This window comes from Equus przewalskii, chromosome X, assembly GCF_037783145.1.
Source record: "Equus przewalskii isolate Varuska chromosome X, EquPr2, whole genome shotgun sequence".
NCBI lineage: Eukaryota > Metazoa > Chordata > Mammalia > Perissodactyla > Equidae > Equus > Equus przewalskii.
The window spans coordinates 123,448,682-123,467,800 of NC_091863.1; the positions used below are offsets into that span (position 1 = coordinate 123,448,682).

The 19,119-nt window shown below is 57.8% G+C and overlaps 2 protein-coding genes across 3 annotated transcripts; both read left to right on the forward strand.

Annotated features, from left to right (window-relative positions):
• Nucleotides 1-201: 201 nt before the first annotated feature.
• GDI1 (GDP dissociation inhibitor 1) lies at nt 202-6,512 on the forward strand. Of its 2 annotated transcripts, none has more exons than XM_070603686.1 (11): nt 202-611; nt 1,805-1,912; nt 2,056-2,155; nt 2,300-2,434; nt 2,909-3,107; nt 3,375-3,506; nt 4,075-4,174; nt 4,618-4,789; nt 5,069-5,213; nt 5,339-5,393; nt 5,483-6,512. In XM_070603686.1, exons 1-11 carry the CDS (start codon nt 567-569, stop codon nt 5,633-5,635), a joined length of 1,344 nt encoding a protein of 447 aa, XP_070459787.1. In that variant the 5' UTR covers nt 202-566; the 3' UTR covers nt 5,636-6,512. The 2 variants fall into 2 exon arrangements, with proteins under 2 accessions (XP_070459787.1, XP_070459789.1); XM_070603688.1 differs by lacking the exon at nt 202-611 and adding an exon at nt 1,274-1,378 and having other exon boundaries at nt 1,481-1,912.
• A 706-nt stretch (nt 6,513-7,218) lies between these two features.
• Nucleotides 7,219-15,131, forward strand: FAM50A (family with sequence similarity 50 member A). Its single transcript, XM_070604596.1, has 13 exons — nt 7,219-7,464; nt 8,666-8,750; nt 8,839-8,938; nt 9,204-9,349; nt 12,262-12,338; nt 12,459-12,525; nt 13,012-13,073; nt 13,379-13,455; nt 13,809-13,863; nt 14,058-14,106; nt 14,205-14,275; nt 14,385-14,495; nt 14,650-15,131. Exons 1-13 carry the CDS (start codon nt 7,354-7,356, stop codon nt 14,656-14,658), a joined length of 1,020 nt encoding a protein of 339 aa, XP_070460697.1. The 5' UTR covers nt 7,219-7,353; the 3' UTR covers nt 14,659-15,131.
• Nucleotides 15,132-19,119: the final 3,988 nt, after the last annotated feature.

A 19,119-nucleotide genomic window follows, 5' to 3' on the forward strand; every position in this document is an offset into this window, starting at 1 on the left:
GAGGGTCTCTAGCAAGCTGGGTCCCTAACCGGCTAGGGTAGGGAGAGGGCCGTGGCGCGGGGATGCTCAGCGCGTGGAGGAGACGGCCGTGATAATGGCTGCCCTCATGTGCTGAAGGAGCCGTCCCCGGCTGCCGCAGCGGCGCGCGCCCAGCCCGCGGGAACGCGCCGAGCCTCCCGGGGGGCGGGGCCGGGAGGGGCGGGCGGGCGGGGAGCGCGCGGCTCCCGCGCACGGATCCCTCGCGGGCCGCAGCACCGGCCGCCGGCCCGCCCCGCCCAGCCCCGCCCCGCCCCGCTCCGCTCTCCTCAGCGCCCTCAGCGAGCGCCGCTGCCCGCGGAGCCGCGGTGGTGTTGGCGTCCGGGCTCCGGCAACCCTCCTGGGAGGCGAGACGGACAGGCAGCAGCCCTGGTCGGGCGCGGCAGGGCGCGGGGAGGGGCCGGGACTCTTTGACGCGGCGGACGGGTCAGGCGGCGGCCGACGCGCCGCCATCTTTGGTCCAGTGCGGCGGCGGCGGCTGTGGTGAAGGAGGAGGAGGAGCCGACGGGCGCCTGCACCGAGGCCTGACCATGGACGAGGAATACGATGTGATCGTGTTGGGGACCGGCCTGACCGTAAGTGCGGCCTCGGGCGCCCGGGACCCCACATCGTCCCTTCCTTCCCGCGCTGCTGCAGCTGTCGGCTGCCGGCCCCATCCTTCCGTCACTGCGCGCTGCGGTGCTGCCGCCCCCGGCGCTCGTCTCCCCGAAAAGACAGCCCCGTGCCCAAAACGCCGCGACGTTGCCTCTACTCACCGCCGTGGCCCCGTCTCCAAGAAGCTGCCCCCTGACTCCTCCCCACCTCCCCACCTCCCCATTCTGGCCTGCCGGGCCGGAAAAGGCACCCCCACTCGGCCCGACGCCCCTCGGTGCCCCCTGACCCCACCCACCCGGCCTTCACTCGTCGCCTGCCTCCCTCACCGGCCCAGCATCCCCTCCCATCTTGCGCCAGTCCTGGTACGGGGACCTCGGGTGTGGGGCCCTTGCCAGGGTGGGCCCTCATCCTGCCTCCCCGACTTCTTATGGGGCCCGGGGATCCAGGGAATGTTCTAGAAGGAGCAGCGTGGGGCAGTGACTGAATTCCTGCTACCCCATCCTAGTTTTCCATGGAGACCTCAGGCTGAGTAGTATCTGCAGCCTTTGTCCTTGAGCCGGTGATAGTGATGGGTGAGGGTGTTTATCTTTCTCCATTCTCAAACCCCGTTTGAACACCCCCCTGAGAGACTCATCTCTCTCAGTCTGGGTACAGAAACCACTCCCGTGGCCCAGAAGGCTCAGGGTCAGAGGCTCCTGCCCTTTGAGGAAAGAGCAGCCCAGGGTGGGGCGTGCGATTTCAAGATCGGGTGAGCCTTTCTTCACTTCCCTTTCGGGTACCCTCCGCTGTCCAGCTGGGTCTTCTCCGTGGCTCATTATGTCCTATTTGCCTTTCCGTGTGGCTGTACTAGATAGATGACTTTCTTGGCATGTGAGTTGCCGGAAGACCATCTGTGCGTCGGCTGGACACTCACTCTCTCTCTCTCAACGCTGCTAGTGTTTCTCTCCTTGTTTGCCACTTTGCTCAGTAAGGTTATAAAGGAGGCTGTGGTCAGGTAAAGCAGTTGCCCCCAATTTTAGGCGACGTGACCAGCCAGGGGTGGAAGGAGCTGTCCTTTGCAGTAGGGTTCTTCTAGCTCTGCTCCCCTCTCAGGTTTGGGGTGGGGAACAAATCAGGGCTGCTGGTGGGAATGGGGGCAGGATGGGGAGTGCAGCGAATGTCACTCCTTCCCCAGGAATGCATCCTGTCAGGCATCATGTCCGTGAATGGGAAGAAGGTGCTGCACATGGACCGGAACCCCTACTATGGGGGTGAGAGCTCCTCCATCACACCGCTGGAAGAGGTGAGGCTGCCCAGGCCAGGCCCATCCCTCAGTGACCTCTCACATAGGGTGCTGAATCAGCTCCCCAGGTTCTCTGGGCAGGGGGCAGGGGTGGGAAGGGGTAGTACTTGAGGTGCCCCTCTTTCTCTCCCTTCTGCTTGCAGCTGTATAAGCGTTTTCAATTGCTGGAGGGTCCCCCTGAGGCGATGGGCCGGGGCCGAGACTGGAACGTTGATCTGATCCCCAAATTCCTCATGGCCAATGGTGAGGGAGACGAAGGAGGTATTGGGAGGGGGTGATTGGGATGACCAGAGGAGGGTCAGGGTCCAGAGAAGGGGCAGCTAGACCAGCTAGAGCTTCTGGAGGGAGCCATGCTGATGATGTTGCCTTCCCCCAACCACCCCGCAGGGCAGCTGGTAAAGATGCTACTGTATACAGAGGTGACACGCTACCTGGACTTCAAGGTGGTGGAGGGCAGCTTTGTCTACAAGGGGGGCAAGATCTACAAAGTGCCGTCCACTGAGACCGAAGCCTTGGCTTCCAGTGAGTGCAGGTCCCCTGAGCCAGAGAATCATGGGGGGCAGCTGTCCAGAGCAGGGTGCCCCTTGCCCCAGGTCGCATTCCCCATGCAGTACCAGAAGTTCCTTGCTCTGTCTTCCCTGCACCGCCCCAGGCCAGGCCTCACACTGGTTGCGAGGAGGGGAGTCCACACACACAGGGGATGTGCAAGGGGGGACTCTTTCTTGAAAGACTTCAGCCTTTGACAGGGGCTCCACCTGACTAGTGAAATATCCCCAAGTGTCGGAACAGGGAGGGCCCTCAGAGCCTGCGTAGCCTAGCTGCCTCTTCATACAGATGGGGAAACTGAGGCCAAGAAGGGCAGAGGAGTTAATCTAAGGTCACACAGTGGTCAGCAGCAGAACTCTGCTGGGAGCTAGGGCATCTGCTTTCTCAACCTGCCTGGTGGGAAGGAGAGGGTCACATTCTGTGGTGCGAAGGCTCACATTGCCTCCACAGATCTGATGGGCATGTTCGAGAAACGGCGCTTCCGCAAGTTCCTGGTGTTTGTGGCAAACTTTGATGAGAATGACCCCAAGACCTTTGAGGGTGTCGACCCCCAGAGCACCAGCATGCGTGAAGTCTACCGGAAGTTTGACCTGGGCCAGGATGTCATCGACTTCACTGGCCACGCCCTGGCGCTCTACCGCACTGATGAGTGAGGGGAAGCTGGCATGGTGGACCACCCTTTGCCCGGCCTGCACCCTGCCCTCCCTACTCCTGCTTGCTGCTCTCTCGGCCCACCCTGCGCATCTCTTGTACTCAGCCACACAGTCACCTGTTGCCTTTCCTGTCCCTTCCCAGCATTTCACCCATAGTCTTCCCCAGGCCATTGGGGGTGGTGGGAAGGCTGGCTTGGTGCCTGGCTGAGGGTAAGCTGGGAGTGCTCCTGTTGGAACCTTTTTTCCTGACTCTGTGCCCCCAGCTACCTGGACCAGCCCTGTCTTGAGACCATCAACCGCATCAAGTTGTACAGCGAGTCCCTGGCCCGGTATGGCAAGAGCCCATATTTATACCCACTCTATGGCCTTGGCGAGCTGCCCCAGGGCTTTGCAAGGTGAGGGCATGGCTCCTTTCAGTTGGCAGTACTGAGTAGCACTAAGGCCAAGAATGGAAACGGTCTCCTTGAGCATTTCCGTAGTATTTTGTACTTTCCCGTGTGGTCTTAATTTACTTCGTGCCACCTTTTGGCAATGGGGCGCCACAGCAGTGTGTTGAAGTGCAGAGTTGAAGAACCAGGCCTCCACACATGGGACTGCTCAGCTCCCAGCCGGAGTCAGGCAGTGCTAGGACTGGGCCCGGGGCCTTGAAACCTTGAGTGAGGGCTTCTCCAGAGCTCTTCCTTCTCTTCCCCAGACCATTTTCGTGAGGGGTCATGCCCTCGTGCCACCCTCATACTAGCCCCTTGGAGAACATTCTGGGTTGAAGCTCCAGAGAGGAAGGAGTGCTCTGAATTCAGTCCTGAGTTTGTGGCAGTGACAAAGCTGGGAAGAACCACTGGGTCTCCTGAGCTCTGGCTGCCTGGGGTGGCCTCTGCACCCCAGTGGTGGTGGGGGGAGGGTGCAGTGGCACTAGTCCCTCATTCTCCTGGGAGAAGGACTTCATCGTCCTTTCTCCCACTACAGATTGAGTGCCATCTATGGGGGGACGTATATGCTGAACAAACCTGTGGATGACATCATTATGGAGAATGGCAAGGTGGTGGGCGTGAAGTCTGAAGGGGAGGTAAGCATTCCCCACAATGCAGTCATGATGGTCTGGGCAGGGCTTGGTTCCCTCCTTAGAGGCTCTCTTCCCAGTAACCCTGGCTCTGCTGGGTCTACTGCTACTCAGCTCTGAGGGCCTCTGAAGGCTGGGGACTGGGGCTCCAGAAAAAGTCTACATGGCCATTCCTGTTGGCTAGAGGTAACTCTCCAAGCCTACATGCTGTCTCGGGTCCAGGGAGTGTTCCTGATCAGAGTGTCTCAGCAAAGGGGGTTGCTCAGCCCTGCGAGTTAGTGCCCACCTCCCTGAGGTGCAGGACGAAGCTGTACGCTACAGGAGGGGCAGTGGTGACAGCTCAGAGGAGCGCCCTGCCTGCTGGAGCTGCCAGCGCTTGCTGTGGGTCCAGCCCCATGACTGTCTAGGGGAGTGATTGGATAGGGACAAGGCCTTCGTTGCTCTCACAGGTGGCCCGTTGCAAGCAGCTCATCTGTGACCCCAGCTACATTCCGGACCGTGTGCGGAAGGCTGGCCAGGTTATCCGCATCATCTGTATCCTCAGCCATCCCATCAAGAACACCAACGATGCCAACTCCTGCCAAATCATCATCCCCCAGAACCAGGTCAACAGGAAGTCAGGTAAGCCGAGCCCCACATGACTTCCTCCAGTGTGTTCTCTTTGGGGTGGCTCTTCCTCTCCCCATCAGCCTTGGGGCTCTTTACCTGATCCCTCCATGGAAGAATGGGGACCTGCACCACAGGCCCCATGACTTGGGGCTCTAGGGATTGAATGACTTGGACTCTTCCCCTCCGGGAGGGTGGCAGCTTGGACGCTGCCCACTGTGTAGGGCTGGGGAGGGATGGGCAGTCTCCAGGAGCCCTCTGTGCCTGCGTTAATGGAGCTCTTCCTGTGGGCAGACATCTATGTGTGCATGATCTCCTATGCACACAACGTCGCTGCGCAGGGCAAGTACATCGCTATCGCCAGCACCACGGTGGAGACCTCCGAGCCTGAAAAGGAGGTTGAGCCAGCCCTGGAGCTGCTGGAGCCCATTGATCAGAAGTGAGGGGCTGGGAACCAGGACCGAGGCTGGGGGGAGGAAGGGAGCTGGGGAGCTAGGGGAGCAGGGACCAGGGAGGGCAAGACTGGTTGTGAGGCCTGTCTCCTCCTCTCCATCTGCTCCTCAGGTTTGTGGCCATCAGTGACTTGTATGAGCCCATTGACGATGGTTCTGAGAGCCAGGTAAGCAGCCTGTCCCAGCCCCAGCTTCTGGCTGCCTGCCCAGGGCCCCTGCTCAACTCACCCAGGGCCGGTACTCTGGCTGTTTGCAGGTGTTCTGTTCCCGCTCCTATGATGCCACCACACACTTTGAGACAACCTGCAACGACATCAAAGACATCTACAAGCGCATGGCAGGGTCCGCCTTTGACTTTGAGAACATGAAGCGCAAACAGAATGACGTCTTTGGAGAAGCTGACCAGTGATTGCCAGACCCCCCTCCCCCAGCCCCTGGTACCCTCTCCCCCGACCCGAGTCTGTTCTCCTCGAGGGCTGGGGAGACCGGTCTGGCTGGGCACCCCTGTTCCCAGCATCTCTGCTTCCCCCACCACATTCCTGTCACCCACCTCATTGATTCACTGACCAAATCCTTAACCTTAGCGATGGTTTGGGAGACGGGGGGTTGGATAGCATCCTCTTTCTTGGCCCTTCCTTATCCTGGGAAAAGAGGTTCCTTTCCTTGTGTGTGTCTCTTCCTCCCACTCCTAATTCTTCTGCTGTTTGGGAAGAACGTGGAGGAAAAGCTGATTTCTGCCCCCACTGCTCTTACGCCCCACTGTAGTGGCCTTTGGAGATGCCCCCTGCCTCCCCCACCAACCTTCTTGTGTGTTGGAGAGAAGGGGCCCTCCTAGCACAAAGTTGCATTCCTCCCCTCCCCCAGCCCATAATTTATTCTAATTTATTAACTTCGGCCCACCCCATCTGAGAAGGGAGTGCTGTGCCCCTCACGGCAGCCCTCTGGTGCGGCCTGGGGCTGTGGAGCAGCTACCCTGGCCCGCCCAGCCCTGTCACAGCCTGAGAGGGGAGAGGGCTTGGGTCTGGCCCCATTGGAGGTTGATTTTGTTGTTTTTATTTCTTGTCTTTGTGTTTGTGTCCTCTGGTACTTGCTGAGAGAGAAAAGAAATGTGAGCAAAGCAGAAGGAGGTGGGAAAATGGATCCAAACCCCAGTGTGCCCCGCCCTGCTCCACGCCTTCCCTTAGTGGTGGGAAACCCTTATCTTGCAAAGTGAATGTGTCCCCTTCCCCAGCCTCTAGTGTATTTCACAGAAAACAAAACCTCCCAATAAAACTGTTGAAACCTGAGCCCAGATCTTTAGCTTTATTTCCTAAAAGCTGGACACTGGGTGGGGCTTAGACTGTTAACGCTGGCTGGCTGAGTTTGGAAGTCTTAGAGCTCCTGACGGCGGTAAAAGGTGACCTTCTTCATCAGGAAATTACAGAGCTTCTGAACAGAAAGAGGCTGTACAGAGGAAAGAAGTCACATCGACCTGTCTAAGGCCACCCTGCACCAGGACTGCAGCCCTTGGGGGTCACTGTGGGGGAAAGTGGGGTTGAGAGGTTTGGCCTGGGGTGGGGGTCAAAGTGGAAGAAGCAGAGGGGGCGGAGTCCCTGCTTCCAATTCAAGGAGAAGGAAGCAGAGGGAGCAGAACCCCAGCCTCATGGCCTGGGGAAATTAGGGCCTAGGGCCCAGTCTTGCGTGGGGGTCAAAGTTGAGGAAGCACGGGAAACCGGGATGACCTGCAGGGAGGCAGCAAGGGAACTGGGGCGGGGGGGGGGGGGTCTAGCCTTGGGCCCGCGTCAATCAAGGAAATGGGAGGACGCGGGAGCCCAGCATTGGGGTCAACCCGAGGAAGTAGGGCTGGGGGACCAGTCTCAGGCCAAGGGTTCACGTCGAGGAATTGGGGAAGCGAGGGACCGGGAACCAGACTCGGGCGGGGGCACGGGAAGCGCAAAGGACCCGAGGCCAGTCTCGTGCGGCCGAAGGGGCGGGGCGGGGCGGCGGGCGGTCACGTGCTAGGGCGGGGCGGGGCGCCCGCGCGTCCCCTGGTGACCGACGTCACGGCGCGAGCGTCAGCTGACTGCACGTCTACCGCCGCAACCGCTGAGACTCGGTGAGGCCGCTGTCGCTGTCGCCGCCACCGCTATGGCTCAGTACAAGGGCGCCGCGAGCGAGGCGGGCCGCGCCATGCACCTGATGAAGAAGCGGGAGAAGCAGCGCGAACAGATGGAGCAGATGAAGCAGCGAATCGCCGAGGTGCGGGCGGGGTTGGGCGCTTCGGAGCATGCGCGCCGCCCGCCGCGAGTCCCGGCGGCGGGCGCAGAGCGCGGGCGGCGAGCCGGGGCGGGACCCTTGCTCGCTGACCTCCCGCAAGAGGCAGAAGCGAGCCGGCGACAGTCTGCTTATCTGTAGAATGGGCTCAGAAGGCTGAGACGAGCTAGCTTTTGACAAGCCTCCAACAGGAGGGAGCCACCAATGGTTCCCTTGGTGGCATTGGGGCGCCCCTTGCGGGCACAGAGCATCCTGGCTCTGGCCCCTCAGCCCTAAGAGCGAGGCCTCTGTTCTGACCCAATGGTTACCAGGAAGGGCAGGCTCCCCAGGCCCCTGGCAATCCAGCGGCCGCTGAGGCTCATTCCGGAGCCCCGCGACAAAGGCAGGCGCTGAGCATTTGGAGGGTTAGCAGTTCACTAAGGGCTTCAGTGAGTGGCCAGTGGCAGTGGGCGGTCAGGAAGGAAGAGCCCTCTGCTTGGACCTTTGGGAAAGACTCATCCAAAGAGCAGGGACTCAGGGCGTGAGAAGAGAGCAGACTTCTACCTTAGGGACTGTGACAGCCAGGCCCAAGGAAGCAGCCGCACACTGAGGCCTGGCTCAGCCTTGGTTCACGCTCCTGCCTTGCCCCTCCTGTCTCAGTGCAGACTCTCCAGCCAGCTGGAGGTACATTTCTCTGCTGGTCACCTCCTTTGGAGGCCACTGGCCAGAGAGGGACCTACATAGTACCAAGTGGGCTGGAGCGGGGCAGCCTGATGGGAAGCCACTGGCAACATCTGAGGCCAAGAGGGAGTAACATAACATTGCTCAGTAGGGGACTAGGCCTGTTGGCCACTCTTCACTCTCTTCTGTCACCCCTTGGCTTGGGTCTCCAGAACTTCATGAAAAATGCCAAAGGCAGCTAGGGCTGTGGCTTCAGGCCACTGAGGGAGCTCTGGTCCCCAGCTGGAGATGTGGAGGGGCCAGAGAAGTGCAGAGGTCGCAGGGAAATGAGCCCATTTGGCTCCCTCAGCACTGGAAGAGCCCCTCGCAGCCCTGTGGGACCTTCCATCAACTAGGGAAAGAGAATGTGTCTTTCCCAAGGTCACATCATAGTGAGTCCGGGGGCAGATTTGAGACTGGAACTCCGGTCCTCTCTTGCACGGTGGGGTGGTGGGTGGCCCTCACTGCTTCTCTCCCTCCCCAACAGGAGAACATAATGAAATCCAACATTGACAAGAAGTTCTCTGCACACTACGACGCAGTGGAGGCGGAGCTCAAGTCCAGCACCGTGGGTGAGCGAGGCGTGCGTGCCATCTTCTCCCAGACTCAGAGCCGCCCTGGCTCCAGGTGACTGACCCTTACCCTTGTGTCTCCTCACAGGTCTTGTGACCCTGAATGACATGAAGGCCAAGCAGGAGGCACTGGTGAAGGAGCGGGAGAAGCAGCTGGCCAAGAAGGAGCAGTCGAAGGAGCTGCAGCTGTGGGTCCTCCCCTCCCTGCCAGGAGCCCTCCCCTGAGATGCAGCTAGTGCTTGGGGATTGGGCAGGTGGTTCCTGCACCTTGAAGGGGGGACCCCTGTGTTGTCATCAGAGCCCTGCCCATGAGCTTGGAGTCACCCAAGGCAGTAGGATTCCTCTGGGCCCACACCACAGGGGCCCCACACTGAGCACACAGGTGGCTCTGGGTCAGGGAAGAGGCCTCGGGGCCCAGGACATGGTGCATGACAGCCACCCGTGCCTTGGCAGGAAGCTGGAGAAGCTGCGAGAGAAGGAGCGCAAGAAGGAGGCCAAGCGGAAGATCTCCAGCCTGTCCTTCACTCTAGAGGAGGAAGAGGAGGCAGGGGAGGAGGAGGAGGAGGTGGTCATTTATGAGGAAGAGCTGGAAAGGGAAGGTGAGGGCAGGCTGGGGGCCCAGGAAGGGGCGCTGCCAGCAGTGCTCTGTCCCGGCTTTCTGGCTCTAGAGTGAAGAAGCACATCCGCCACACCACCTCGATTGCCAGGTGTGCTCCGTGTGCAAAGCTGAGTGAGGGGCTCACCTCAGTGGCAGAGTGAGTCCGAGCCAGGTGTGCAACCGCTGGTCAGGGGTGTGGGGCTTCAGTGTGAGAGGCTGCCAGAGCGAGGCTGGTGCCCAAGCAAGAAGGCTCCCCAAAAAAAGAGAAAAAAAAAGGAGGCTCCAGTAGCTGCCCTTTGTAGGTCCCGTGGTGGAGGATGGACTGAGGAGGGGAGAAGATGGTGTAGACCAGTTTGGCCAGTAGAGCTTTCTGTGATAATGGAAGTGTTTGCATCTGCGCTACCAGGTGTCACCTGAGCATGTGGCTCTTTTGACTGGGACACCAAATTGTTAATTCTGTTTGATTATTTCCAAGGTAAATCGACACAGCCACAGAAATTCGGTGGCTATTAATTGGACAGTACAGGTCTCAGCCGAGGGAACAAGGGACAACAGGGGCAACTTGAGAAGGCTGATGAGCAAGGAGGAAGCTGGCATGGGGCTCCTAGGTGCATGCACCTGTTCCGGGCCAGGCCAGGGCTGAGGCAGATGGACAGAAGCAAGGTGCTGCCCCTCCTTGTGGGAGTCACACGAGTGGACATGTGCCCTGCCAGGGCCTGAGGCCAGCCCAGGGCTCAGGGAAAGTCTCCCATTGGGGCACAGTTGAGCGAGGCCTTCAGGATGAGGAGAATCTCATTAGCAGCCAGAGAGATAGGGGGTGGGGAAGTGTGTGGAGTCTAGAGATGAGTGTGCCCAGAAGCGGAGCAGGCAGGAGTGGACACATCTGAGGACTTGGGAGGGTGCAGTGGTAGGCCTGGGCTGGTTTAGAAAGCGTGATGGCCAGGGAACAGTGCAGGACATGGCACTGCACAGTGTGATGACAGGCCGGGTGTGATGGCTTTGAGAGGAGCGGCCACTGTGGTGAGGAGGAAGAGCCTGTGAGCTTCCCGGGGTTTTGCGTGTTCCAGGAGCCACAGTAAAAGACTTGAAAAGAAATGGGCAAAGTTAATTTCAGTACTAGTTAGTAATACTCGATATGCAGAATGTTACCATCAGCACGTTGTCACATGAGCTACGCATCTAGGTGGCAGGGGCCACTGTTGTAGACAGTGCAAGTCTCGGGGAAGGCTGTCAGCCTTGCTGTGTGTCACTGGGGCTTTCTGGGCACTTCCATACCCTCGGAGGTTTTGTTTTGGGAACTCAGTGATGGGGGAGTGGTGTGAGATTTTTTTAAGCTTTCTGGGTGATTCTTTTTTTTCGCTTTTTTCTCCCCAAATCTCCCCAGTACGTAGTTGTATATTTCAGTTGTGGGTCCTTTTGGCTGTGCTATGTGGGACGCCACCTCAGCATGGCCTGACAAGGGGTGCCATGTCTGCGCCCAGGATCCGAACCAGAGAAACCCTAGGCCACCGAAGCGGAGCACGCAAACTTAACCACTCAGCCACAGGGCCGGCCCCTGGGTGATTCTTTTTTTGGTTGTTTTTGTTTGCTTGTTTGTTTGTTTTCATTTGTTTTTTGAGGAAGATTAGCCCTGAGCTAACATCTGCCACCAATCCTCCTCTTTTTGCTGAGGAAGACTGGCCCTGAGCTAACATCTGTGCCCATCTTCCTCTGCTTTATATGTGGGACGCCTGCCACAGCATGGCTTGATAAGCAGTGTGTAGGTCCGTGCCCAGGATCTGAACCAGCGAACCCCGAGCCATCTAAGCGGAAGGTGCGAACTAAACTGCTGCGTCACCGGGCTGGCCCACTCTGGGTGATTCTAATGTGTAACCAGGCTCTGGAACCACTGCCCTGGAGCAGCAGACTGGGGTGTAGGCTTGTCTCCTAGGCCCGCAGTTCTCAAAGAGTGCTCCAGGGACGCCTCGGGGTCTCCAAGATCCTTTCAGGAGGTCTCCAGGTCAAAACTATTTCTTGGCCTTTTGCACTCTTGTTCTCATGAGTGTGTGATGGTGTTTTCCCAAGGCCACGTGACGTGATGATGTCATTGCTTCGACAGCTAACAGAGTGCGTGCTTTCTTGTTCTTGAGTCTTCAGGGTTTCTCAGGCTTAATCTCTAATTTGGTGAATATTGATGGCTACAGTGCCCATAGACAAGAGCTCTCTGGGGTCCTCAGTAACTTGTAAGAGTGTTCAGGTGTGCCAAGACCAGCAAGTTGAAGAACCACTGTTCTAGTTCATCTGTGTTCTCATTGGGGAAACCAAGTCCCAGAGTCCAAGATGGCCTCAGCCCAAGTGGCGCCTTTCCCTTCCTTCTCCCTGCTGGCTGCAGTGTAGTAGCCATGGGACTTTGAGCTTCGGTTTCCTCACCTGGGAAAAAGGAATGTCATACCCCTTTGGGGCTATTGTGAGGATTAGAGGAGACACCAGAAAGGTGACTGTGATGAGCACAGCTCTTGGCCCTCAGGGGGCCCTCGCCAAGCATCCGCCCTTCTGTGGATGCCCTGCCCCTCCAGTGCACAAGGGGCCCCTCTTCTCTCTGACACTGGCGCTGATGCCTTAAGTCCCCCAAGGTACTCCAGGTCACAGCTGATGGGACAAGAACATGGTCCCCACTCTCCTGTCCAGCTGCTGGCAGTGGAGACCAAGGTGAAGGCTTCTTGGCAAGAGCACCTTTTAGGTCTCTGTAGGTGCTGTGAAGAGGGTGGCGCACGCCACTGTGGCTGGGAGCAGAGGGTGGTGCATCCCGCCGGGATGGTCCAGGAAGCCTCTGAGGAGGTGGTGTTTGAGCTGAGGCCCAAGCAGTGAAGGTCCAGGGTGCCCCGGCAGTGGGGCCCATCATGGAGCTGACTCCTATGTGTCCCTTTGCTCTAGAGATCACCACAAAGAAGAGGAAATTGGGGAAGAACCCAGATGTGGACACAAGCTTCTTGCCTGACCGAGACCGGGAGGTAAAGGCACCTGACCCCGGCCCCAGCCCCGGCTCTGGCAGAGGCTTTTACTTAGGGAATGGGGCCCTATGTGCCCCCTGAGCAGCCCTGGGCCTCCCTCCTTTACCCATTTCCTCTCAGGAGGAGGAGAATCGGCTCCGGGAAGAGCTGCGGCAGGAGTGGGAAGCCAAGCAGGAGAAGATCAAGAGTGAGTGGTTGCGGGGCCAGCCTGGTGGCATAGTGGTTAAGTTTGTGCTCTCCGCTTTGGCAGCCTGGGGTTCATGGGTTCAGATCCCAGGCACGGACCTAACACTGCTCATCAAGCCACGCTGTAGCAGCATCCCACATACAAAATGGAGGAATACTGGCACAGATGTTAGCTCAGGGCCACTCTTCCTCAAGCAAAAAGAGGAAGACTGGCAACAGGTGTTAGCTCAGGGCCACTCTTCCTCACCAAAAACATAAAAGAAAAATAAATTAATTCATTTTAAAAAAAAGAGTGAGTGGTTGCCAAAGGGGATGCACCTGGCCCGGCCTTGGGGCACCGGGGGCGGCAAGCAGCGAGGGCTGCGGCCCAGCTGGCTTTCTTGGTTCCCTTGCCGACAGTTCTCTGGGCGGTGCCCTGAGCCCCAGGGAGCTGTCGCGGGGCAGGGACACACAGGTCTGGAGGCCAAGAGGCAATTCTGCTTTGTAGGCGAGGAGATTGAAATTACCTTCAGTTACTGGGATGGCTCTGGGCACCGACGGACTGTCAAGGTAGGCAGTGTGGAACCGGTACCCCGATCCCCATGTCCCTCAGGCCCAGCCTCCTTTGGATTCAGCAGAAAGGAGCTTTCTGTCCTCACTTTGGAAGCCCGAAGGCCCCTTTATGTGGGTGGCCCCTAGGGATCCTGGGGAGAGCAGGAAAGAGGGCCTTGCCCACTCTGGGGGTAGTAAGGACTCCAGGGTCCCTGGTAGGGGCCTCTAGTTCACTGCCTTCTTAAGAGCCCTTCTCTGGGCTTTCATCTTCCCTTGCCAACTCCTTGGTTTCCTGGATGCCGGCTCTCTGGCCACTCATGCAGATGAAAAAGGGCAACACAATGCAGCAGTTCCTGCAGAAGGCTCTCGAAATCCTGCGCAAGGACTTCAGTGAGCTCAGGTGAGTGTGTGCGTGCGCACATGCACATGCCCGAGCAAGTGGCCATGTGAGCACCCACCCTGGTCCTAGCCCTGGTACCAGAGACCCCAGGCGGTAGCTTCTGCTTGCCATGCACCAGGGTGACCACTCCCTGGATAGAAAGGTGGCGTGCTGGGCACTGTGCCCCTGAGAAGAGGGTCAGGCTGCTTTTTCCATCCTTCTCACCACAGGGAGCTTAGACGAGCTGGCTTGCCTTGTGTTTGAGCCCAGAGGTGGAGGACAGCGGGGCGCTGGTCCCAGGCTCACCCACCTTGCAGCCTGCCATGGCTGGCCGCTTCCTTGTCCGTCCACACCCTCCTGCCTTTCTCCCTCAGGTCAGCTGGGGTGGAGCAGCTCATGTACATCAAGGAAGACCTAATCATACCCCATGTGAGTGCCTTCTCTCTCCCCACAGCCCCAGGTAGGGGGGGCTTTGGCGTGCCTGGGGGCTTTGCAGGAGAGGGCCTGCTCTGGGGCTCTGGCTTGGGCTGCTGGGTGCCGTGTAGGGAGTAGAGCCTGCATGTGGCTAGCGGGAGAGGCCGAGATGGGTCATCAGCTGTGGCTTTCCTGCCCTTGGCTCCTAGCACCACAGCTTCTATGACTTCATCGTCACCAAGGCACGAGGGAAGAGTGGTGAGTTTGTCCGACCCAGCCCCTCCCCTTCCCCAGCAACTTGTCCCCAAACTGCAGGGAGGCAGCGTGACGGTGGGCCGGCTGCTTCTCCCCTGCAGGGCCACTCTTTAATTTTGACGTTCACGATGATGTGAGGCTGCTCAGTGATGCCACCGTGGAGAAGGACGAGGTACGGTGGTACCAGGGCGCTGGGCAGGCAGGAGGAGAAGTGGCGGGAAGGAGAAGTCAGGCAGCCAGGGCCCCTGAGCCGCAGGGCCCGGCCCTCCTCCCTTCCACAGTCGCATGCGGGCAAGGTGGTGCTGCGGAGCTGGTACGAGAAGAACAAGCACATCTTCCCTGCCAGCCGCTGGGAGCCGTACGACCCCGAGAAGAAATGGGACAAGTACACGGTGAGGAGGCCCTTCCAAGGTGGCCCTAGTGCTGGGCAGGCAGCTCAAGCTGGGGGGGGGGGATGGCTTGGTTCTGGGTGGACTGTCCTGCCCTGCTAGAGGACCAAAGGTGACGGGCCAGCTTCCCTTCTCTGTCCCCTCGTCCTCACACCAGATCCGGTGAACGCGGAGGTGGCCCAGCCTTGGCTCCTGCGACTCCCTGCAGTCTCCCTAGCTCCCTGTGTCCAGGACTCCAGGCACCCCAGCTCCCCGCTCCGGTGACTTGGTGGCCTGAGGGAGGACGGAGCTGATTATTTACTGTTTTTTTTTCTTTTATGATAAAGAAATGTACATGTTAGAGTTGAAACACCTGCACTTTGTTTTGTGAAGAAAAATGTTTTTATTGAGGAAAAATTCACATAACATAAAATCTACCATTTTGACCTTTTTAAAGTATACATTCCAGGGGTATTTAGTATGTTCATAATGTTGTGCAACCATCACTGCTATCTAGTTCCAGAGCATTTCTCTCACCCCAGAAAGAAACCCCATCCCTATTAGCAGTTTCTCCCCCAGCCCCTGGCACCCACTAGTCTACTTTCTGTCTGTGTGGATTTACCTGTTCTAGAAGATGCATATAAATGGAGTCGTACAATATTTCTAGTCTTTGTGTCTGGTGAGAAAGTGTGTCTTTGGTGGGGATGAGAGGGTGGGAAGGGATTGGGTGGCCACATGAGTCTGTAGAAGAAGAAGGGGGACATTTGCAACCCACTGGGGCCCAGGCAGGCCCAGCTGTCCCTGCAGCCAGCCCGCCCTCCCCGGGGCACCTCTGTGGCAGTGCAGCTCTTTGGGTGGGTGGGGCGTTCCTCCCGAGGCCACCCTCCCAGGCCCTTGGGCTCCTCTTGTGTCTCCTAGCTGCCCGTTCCATAGGGGACGTGGCTGTCCTGTGGCTCCCTGCCACTCTACTATGTCCCCACCACAGCTATGCAAACCCGCCCTTTGCCTCATTCTGGGCCCTTCCCAGCATCTCTTCCTAATCCTGACACAGGGAGGCTGCTGTGGGTTCCTGCACTCACTGCTCCCCACCCCACCCTGGCCAGCCCACTCGTACCGCCATGGGGCTGGTTGCTGTCATGGCCCCATGGGGGAACCTGGCTTGGGAGTGGGTGTTCCTGTTCCCCGCCCCCACCTCAGCAGCCAGCTCCTCCAGTTCCCCTTGGGTAAACTGAGGCAGGCAGGCCCAGCTCCACGAGGCTGAAGAAGGCAAACTGACCACTCCCTGCTCCTGCCCTTCCTCCCCTTGCCTGAGACTGAGCAGAGGGGACAGGGGATAGCCCCTGGCTGGCGGGGAGCACCCCAGCTCTGGGTGTGGCACCACCTCCCTAGCAAATGTGCAGATTTGACCGTAGTGGGCTTTGCTGGGTGCAGAGGCTCCTGTGCCCTTCTCCCGCCCGCAGGGCCTTGTGTCCCTTTCTGCCACTGCCTGAGGAGGCCTGGCTGGCAGCTCGGAACTCTCTCTTGGGCTTCCCGGCCCTGTGTCTGCGGTAGAGCCATCTGGGGTCATGTGGAGGAGGGAGGAGGGTAGCGTAGGCCAGAGCGCCTTGGGGCACAGCAGGGAGGGGGTGGCCAGGCCTGACCCTAGGTCCCAGATGTGGGAGACAAGTCTGAGGACCTCAATGGGGCCTTTTGTTGGGCTCTGGGAACTCTGGAGAGGGGATCGTCTGGCCTATACCAGCCCCTCCTGCCTTCTTTGAGAAGCCACCAGAAGAGCAGGCTTCCTGTGGGGAAAGGGAGCCCCTCTCAGCCAGCTCACCCAATGGCAGATGGTTTCTGAGGGAGCTACCTTTGGCCCCACAGCTTCTGGAAAACACGCTTGTGAGGCCCAGTCTTGGCTCCTGGCAGGGAAGGACCTGGTTTCTGGAAACAGCCTAAGTCTCTGGGAAATCAGGCTGGGGCAGGTGGGAGCCCTTTGGGGTCAGAGCTAAGCGGGCAGGGGGACTGCAGGGGAAGGAGACTCACTTCCTTGAGGCCAGTGAGGGGACAGAAAAGCCTGCCATGGTTGGGGGCTCAAGGGAGGAGCCCTTCGTCCTAAGCAAGGGCCACACGGCAGTCTGGAAGGCCGAGCTGGAAGAGGGTTGGCGAGGCAGATGTTCCTCTTGGCTGCCGGCACTGGGCCATCTCAGGCGTCTGGCCTCATGCCTGGAGGCCAGTACAGGCCAGAGTTCCTGCCAGGAGGGGCACTGTCTAGGCCTGGGGGCCCTCTCCTTGGGACCTTAGATTCATATGAATGTGGAGCTGAGAGGACAGGCTGGGTGGCTGCAGAGAGAAGTTGGGGAGCTGTCGGGACAGGTGTTATCTGATGCTCTGGAACTGCACGAGGTCACCAAGGTCAGTGAGTGGTGTCCCAGGGGTGGGCTAGGTCACGAGGACACAAGAGAGAGGAAGGCTGGCCCTACCTTGCTCACCCAGGCTTTGTTCCTTTTTTTTTTTGAGGAAGATTAGCCCTGAGCTAATATCTGCTGCCAATCCTCCTCTTTTTGCTAAGGAAGACTGGCCCTGAGCTAACATCTGTGCCCATCTTCCTCTACTTTATATGTGGGATGCCTGCCATAGCATGACTTGTTGAGCGGTGCCATGTCCGCACCCGGGATCTGAACCCGCGAACCCCAGGCCGTCGAAGCGGAACGTGTGAACTTAACCACTGTGCCACCAGGCCGGCCTCCAGGCTTCTTTCCTGGTGTGTGTGTCTGTGTGGGTGGGTGGCTGTGCACGTGTGTGGATATAAACAACAAATAGGGAAACAATACACGAACAAGCAAGATGAAGAGGCCTTTCTGGTGTGGTAACATTAAAGCTGAGAAGAATGACAAGAAGTCAGCCATTCCAAATGGGGAGGAGGCATTCCAGGCAGAGGGCACAGCAGGTAGGAAGACACTGGTGGGCAGGTGGGAGGTGAGTGGCCCGGATTGGAGGGAAAGAGGGAGGGGAAGAGGAAAGGTCAGGGAGGGAGGGAGATGAGCGGGAGCCGTGGATGCTGGTCTTTTCTTGTTTACCTTGAACTGTTCTGTGGAGGCCAGATATTCACCTAGTTCACACATCAGCACAAAAGGGCAGACATAGAAATGCCTTGCTTCCCACCCAGCCCTCCCAGCCCAGTTCCCACAATGCCGCCAACAGACAAGCGCTTGCGTTTGTCACTTAACAATGCATCTGAATGTCTCTCCATATCTGTGCAGGCAGAGCCTGCTCCTCATTCTTTTTTTTTAAAAAGCAGCATAGTTAATTTTCCAGATTTTGGCAAATTCCCCTCCCTAGAGCCTGTTCCATTTTGCAGCCCCACCAGCAGGTGAGAGTCCTGGCTCCCCTGAGACTCGCCCACAGGGTACTGTCACTCCCCACCGGGGAACATATGCAACCTGAGATGGAACATGTGGTCTCTCAGTGTGAGGTTTTAGTTTTTATTTAAACATTTTTTTCAACTGAGGAAAAATTCACATAACATAAAAATAACCATTAACCATTTAAAAATGTACGTCTCAGTGGCATGTAGTACATTCACAGTGTTGTGCAACCACCACCACTATTTACTTCCAGAACATTTCCATCACCTCAAAAGGAAACCTTATACCCATTAGCATTAGCAGTCTCTCTTCTTTTCCCCTCCCCCAGCCCCTGGTAACCACTCATCTACTTTCTGTCTGTATGGATTACCTCTTCTGGAAGTTGTAAATGGAATCATACAGTAAAGAAGGTCTGTATCGACAGAAAGACATTCCATGTTTGTGAATTGGAAGACAATACTGTCAGGATGACCGTATCAGGTTTCTATTGCTGTGTAACAGATTAACAAAAACTCAGTGGCTTAAAACAACACGTAAATTTCTCACCTGACAGTCTCTGTAGGTCCGAAGCCCGGGCATGACGTAACTGGGTTGTCTGCTCAGGGTCTCCTAAGGGCTACAATCAAAGTCAGCTGGGCTTGGGGCCGGCTCCGTGGCCGAGTGGTTAAGTTTGCGCGCTCCGGGTTCGGATCCTGGGTGTGGACATGGCACCACTCATCAGGCCACGTTGAAGGTGGCATCCCACATCCCACAACTAGAAGGACCAGCAACTAAGATATACAACTGTGTACAGGAGGGGGTTGGGGAGATAAAGCAGGGAAAAAATAAAAAAGATTGGCAACAGTTGTTAGCTCAGGTGCCAATCCTTAAAAAAAAAAAAAAAATCAGCTGGGCTGACTTCTCATCTGAGGCTCAGGGTCCTCTCCCAAGCTCACGTGGTTCCGAGTAGAAGAATTCAGTTCTTCGTAACTGTAGGATTGAGGTCTCTGTTCTCTCGCTGGCCGTTTGCCAGGGAATACTCTCAGCTCCTAGAGGCACCCTGAGGTTCCTTGCCGCGTGGTGCCCTCCTAAAGCCCCTTTCATGCTTTGTTTCTTTGTTTGTTTTGTTTTTTGAGGAAGATTAGCCCTGAGCTAACTGCTGCCAATCCTCCTCTTTTTGCTGAGGAAGACTGGCCCTGAGCTAACATCCGTGCCCATCTTCCTCTCCTTTATATGTGACACGCCTACCACAGCATGGCTTGCCAAGTGGTGCCATGTCTGTACCTGGGATCTGAATCGGTGAACCCCAGGCCGCCGAAGCGGAA